General features: G+C 34.6%; 2 protein-coding genes across 2 annotated transcripts; both read left to right on the forward strand.

The window, feature by feature from the left end:
* Window positions 1–1,087: 1,087 nt before the first annotated feature.
* LOC143187608 (uncharacterized) lies at window positions 1,088–1,719 on the forward strand. Its single transcript, XM_076391834.1, has 2 exons — window positions 1,088–1,350; window positions 1,428–1,719. The coding sequence occupies exons 1-2, from the start codon at window positions 1,088–1,090 to the stop codon at window positions 1,717–1,719; spliced, it is 555 nt and encodes a 184-aa protein (XP_076247949.1).
* Window positions 1,720–3,255: 1,536 nt separating this feature from the next.
* Window positions 3,256–4,011, forward strand: LOC143187611 (uncharacterized). Its single transcript, XM_076391838.1, has one exon. It carries the CDS (start codon window positions 3,256–3,258, stop codon window positions 4,009–4,011), a length of 756 nt encoding a protein of 251 aa, XP_076247953.1.
* The last annotated feature ends 2,036 nt before the right edge of the window (window positions 4,012–6,047 follow it).

Below are 6,047 nucleotides of genomic sequence, written 5' to 3' on the forward strand. Positions count from 1 at the left end.
ACGAAGTTTACAGATTAAACTTTATATTTTAGCACAACGTTTAACAAAATCTCAGGCAAGTTCCCGTAAGAAATGTTTTCAGTTGGCTTCCGACCATCGCAAATATGCTTTACTCCTTCCACTTCTATTTGTTGTTATGAGCTATGTGAATGGCTCATCACATCAGTTGGGAGGCGGAGACTTCCTACTCTGATTCGTATCACTTCAGATGAATTGCATTTAATTCATTAATGATTATTATTTCTTAAATCTAACGCAGACTGCATTCAACGTTTCTATCTTCAACGTTAATTCTCCAAGTCTCCGTTCATTTCTTTTGTTGCATTGCGTTTTCGTTTATACGTTATGCAAATATTCTCATACGAATGCTATTTCCTTCGACGCATGCCGACTTTCTTGTTCGGAGTACAACTGTAGCGCCCAGCGCGTACCCAACGCTACCGCGGTCGCTCGGGCGGCAAACTCGCGCTCTCATGGGCCGGTGTTTTTCGTAAATAACTCGTTAACGAAGCCTCATCTTACATTTTCGCTAAGGAAAAAGTTGTTTCAAATCACCCCCTGAATCACCCCTTTTAAGGAACTGCGACATTTTTGTTACGCCCTGTAGTGATTTTACATGTAAGGCATGCATTGGTGAAGCTCAGTGCACTTAAAGTGAATACGATATTTAATGGGGTATTTATAGCAGGTGGTAAATGTGAAAGGAAAAGCTTAAATACCAAAAACTGTGAATTATTTCGCGCATCGGATCTTGGAGAGAGGTATTAACGATGTATTGTTGAATGTACAATAACATTGTTGGAAGAATATCAGGAACGTGATAGTCGATGGGCATTATCGCGAATACTGAATTTAATAATCAATTTAAACAAGTATAATCCGATGCATGTTGGATGTCATTTCAAGCTACCGCGAGAAATACTACTTAAAAGAAGCAGTAATTTCTGTAAAATCCCATGACGATGCATGTTTCGCATTGGCTGCGTTAACCGCTTTGTATCCAGCTAAACAGTATACATTTCAGCAAAGTTCATACCCATATTATAGAACAGTGCTTAATTTTGAAGATATCGAATTTCCAATATCCATGAATGATATTAAAAAGTTTGAAACGCTGAATAATATCTCTGTGAATGTATTCAGTATCGAAGAAAGCATCAAGAAAACTAAGAGGGTTCTGAAGCAAATCATCGTTCCATTCCATCTCACTAATCAGAAGAGGCATAGACATGTGAATTTGTTATACATAGAGAATGATGGCATAGGACACTTTGCATGGATAAAAAATTTGTCTCGACTTGTTGGCACACAATTCAGCAAACATAAAGAAAAGAAGTTCATTTGTGATCGGTATGTATAAACATGTAAGAACATTAAGATTTTAATTTTTATGAAGAATAAAAGATTATATATGACTACTTTTACAGATGCTTACACTTCTACAGTTCCCGTGAAAGGTTAGATGCTCATGAGAATGATTGTCAGAATATGAATAAATGCACTGTTCTGCTACCCAGCGAGGATGATAAATGGCTCAAATTTAACAAGTATTGCAGAAAGGATAGGGTTTCGTTTGTGGTTTATGCAGACCTCGAGTGTGTTTTAGAAAAAATTAAGGGTAGTGTCGAAGATGAATGTATATCGCATGCATATCAACATCATAGGGTATTCAGTATTGGATATTCTGTGCATTGTTCTTGTGACGCATCATTATCATAATATCAATATCGTCGAGATATAGACTGCGTTTCATGGTTTATTCAGGAATTAAAGAATTTCGCACAGACTGTTAAATCTATATTATCTAATAATATCTCTATGGTGCACCTAACGAAAGAGGAGTAGTGTGAATTTCACAATGCTATACATTGCCATATTTGTGAGAAACCATTCGATATCAACGAAACACGTGTGCCAGATCATTGTCATTTAACAGAGCGCTATAGAAGTCCTGCACATGTTGACTGTAATATAAATTATAAAAACTCATTCCACGTCCCGATAGTCATTCACAATTTATCTGGATATGATTCGCATTTTATCATCATGGAATTAGCTAACGCATTTGAATGTTATATTGATTTACTACCTACAACCAAAGAAAAGTATATTTCTGTTACAAAACATTTAAAAGATGTAACAGAAGAAGAATTAGGTTGTCGAAATTATATAAGATTACGATTTATCGATTCATATAAATTTTTAAATACTAGTCTTGATAAATCAGCGTCTTTGCTCAGTAAAGATAAGCTAAACATTTTATACTCTAATTTTCAAATGTTATCCAAAGAAAAATTTGATTTATTGACGCGAAAGGGTGCCTTTCCATAGGAATACATTGATTGCTTTGAGAAATTAGAAGATTCGTGTTTACCATCGCGGGAATCTTTTTATAGTTCGCTGACTGATGAAATAGCATCCGAAAGCGATTACGCACACGCTGGGAACATATGGCATTCTTTCGAGATTAAAACTTTAGGTGAATACAACGATTTGCATTTAAAAATAGATATTTTATTATTAGCAGATATTTTCGAAAATTTCCGAGAAAGTTGTATCAAGAGTTATGGTCTAGATCAGGCTCACTATTACACATTACCAGGTTTTATATAGGATGCTATGTTAAAGCATACTAAAGTTAATTTTGAATTGCTCACTGACATCGAAATAGTTTTGTTTACCGAACGGTGTATACGTGGTGGTTTGAGTCAATGTTCTGAGAGATATGCGCAAGTCAATAATAAGTATATGTTATCCTATGATCCATCGAAATCATCATCGTATCTCATGTACCTTGATATAAACAATTTATACGGATGGGCAATGTGTCAACCATTACCATATGCAGGATTTCAATGGATCGATAGTGTTGAAAATTTTGATGTATCTTCAATTGCAATTGATTCATCGATAGGTTATATTCTTGGAGTTGATATAGAATATCCACAACATCTACATGATGATCATGCTGATCTACCGTTTTGTCCAACACGTGCCAAACCCCTTGGTAAAAGACAGGATAAGTTATTGGCAACATTATACGATAAGGAGCGTTATGTTATACATTATCGCAACTTACAACAGTGTACTCAGCTTGGTCTCCGCATTACAAATATACACCGCATTCTCCAATTTAATCAATCACCATGGCTTCGCGATTATATAAAACTCAATACTCAATTTCGAACACATGCATCAAATGATTTTCAAAAAAATTTGTATAAATTAATGAACAATGCAGTATTTGGTAAAACAATGGAAAATGTTCGAAATCATGTGGATGTAAAACTTCTGACAAAATGGGATGGAGGATTTGGTGTAGAGGCAATGATCTCAAAACCTAACTTTCAAAGCAGAAGTATTTTTCCAGAAAATTTAATTGCAATTGAGTTGCGTAAACTTATGGTTAAATTCAACAAACCAATTTACGTTGGTATGGCCATTCTAGACATATCAAAAACATGTTTGTACAAATTCCACTACGATTATATGTATCCATTACACCAACGAAATTGTAAAATTATGTATACCGACACAGACAGTTTAATTTATTATATTCAATGTGAAGATGTTTATGAGATGATGAAACGTGATATCCATAGATTCGACACCAGCGATTATCCAGTAGACAATGTATATGGTATTCCGCTTGTCAATAAGAAAGTGCCTGATTTGACGAAAGATGAAAACAGTGGTTCAATAATGACTGAATTCATTGGACTTAGAGCAAAGATGTATGCTTTGAAAGTGTTTGGTAAAAAAGATGTGAAAAACTTGAAAGGTGTTAAAAACAATGTTGTAGCCAAAACGATAAATTTCGATGATTACAAACATTTTTTACATGATGCATTTGAAATAACTCGTCGTCAGTCATGCATAAGGTCTAAATTGCATAAGGTATATACTATAACAGAATTGAATATTGCTCTCAGTTCATATGATGATAAGCGATATGTTATAGCTGATTCAAATGATACACTACCTTGGGGACATTATAAAATAACATTATAACGGACAGAAGTTTCACAATAATAGATTGAAATTATTTTATGAAAATTGATTTATTTGCATTTGTTTATTTTTTATATTAATATTGTAGTAAAAACATCTTTTTATGTTTACAATACATTATTTTTATGTATCCATGAGTTGTGTGAATTATCAAATCCTAACCATTTAACATATACTTTATCATCCCTCTTACGCAATACTTTTTCCACTAAATACCCATCGGGGTTGATAACGCGTTGTAATTCATGTTCATAAAATCCACCCGCAATAGGTTTTCCACATGAATCTTGTAGCAGATAAGTCACAGGATCAGTTATCTGTACTTTGATTATCTTGAACACTTCAGCTGTCCAATTTGGTGTATATCCGTTGTCGAAAACGGTTTTGTATTTGCTGATGCGTGCAGAGTCACCAACCTTGAATCTCGATGGAGCAGCAATCTTTATATTGTTATATACTGTGTTCAAAAGCTTATTTGCAATTGTTGGGGTAACATCACATGGCCACATTCCAATAGTTCTATGTTTTCGCATATTGTATTCAGCCACAAGACTTGGTAATGCATCGATCCATCTATATGTTCCATTGAGTGTAAACAGTTTCCACATATGATGTTTTAAAGTACGATTACAACGTTCCACGATGGATGCCTTCATCTCTGAATATGTTGAATAGTGATTAATATTGTTTTTTTAAGAATCTCTGCATTGTAAAATTCTTTTCCCTGATCGGTTTGTAAATTTTTTGGACATCGATCTCGAATTATTTTTGCGAATGCTTTGGCTACTTCGAAACCATTTTTTGTTATGAGTGGTACAGCACATGCATATTTGCTTAATGCATCTATAACTGTGAGTATGTAATGATAACCTTCATTGAATCGTGAGTATGGAAGCATCTCAACCACATCAGCTTGCCACAGATCATCATTTCCATGTACGATAACACGTCTGCGGGGGAAATTTCTTCGTGCTGACGCATGCAACTCCTTTACAAGCTGTTGCTTTTCGAGGCTATGCTTTTCCTTAGATTTCATTGATTTTTACATTGTTGTTACTGCTGTGGTCTGTTATATAATCTTCCTCTTGAGGATGAGGGTTTAATACTTGCAATACTTGTCGAGCATCATTTTGTAGTATTATTAAATTGTTCTGAAATGTAGCCAATCTTTGTTCAAATTCCTGCTGTATCTGTTGAACATTATTCTGTATTGTTATCACATTGCTTTGAAATGTGCTCAACTTTTTCTCAAATTCCTGCTGCTAAATCTTTAAGATTGAAATGCATTGTTCCAAGTACTGTTTATTGACTGCAACTGTGTTGACCTCTGGCTGTGCAACATTTCGAATTTTGCAGTATTCTGCATCAATGTTGGATCCAATCATGCAGAGCGCATTATCGCGTATATTATTTCGAAACATGCTACTCCATTTATAGTACTCTACAGGTGAGGTTTCATACTTTCTAAGTGATATCCCAAACTTATTGATTGACATTTCGTTGTGAATAAATCAATTATCAGCTTGCAGTTTAATTTATAATGAGACCTGCCTCGCGAAGTTCTTCGATAATCGATAGAAACTCGGTGTCATGTGAATTGTTACCCGCTTGACGCGATGCTTCTAACAAACGCAGGTGATCTACTAATTCACTTGGATCATCCCAATGTATATAATCGAGTTGGTTATTGTTTACTGTTATAGCATTTGGCATCTGCTTGTTAACTGTTATGACATTTGGTGTAGTAAGTTCAAATCCTCTACCTGTTCGGCTCTTAATTGTATGCGCAAGTAAAGGAGCAATTATATGTTTATATTTATAACCTTTGTTACCCATTATGGGGCTTTGAGAGTTATGATCACGCTTGGGTGCATTGGTTGCCATCAATATGCTCTTGTATTTTTGCTTATCAGTATCAGTGTACACTGCATCGTCAGGAATTCTCATAAAGATTAATTCATATAAACCTTGTGTTCTAATGTATTTTTCACCATCTATAAATATATTGTCATCCTTGTCTATATAGAATTGTTTGT

Source organism: Calliopsis andreniformis, unplaced genomic scaffold (genome assembly GCF_051401765.1).
Source record: "Calliopsis andreniformis isolate RMS-2024a unplaced genomic scaffold, iyCalAndr_principal scaffold0120, whole genome shotgun sequence".
Taxonomy (NCBI): Eukaryota; Metazoa; Arthropoda; class Insecta; order Hymenoptera; family Andrenidae; genus Calliopsis; species Calliopsis andreniformis.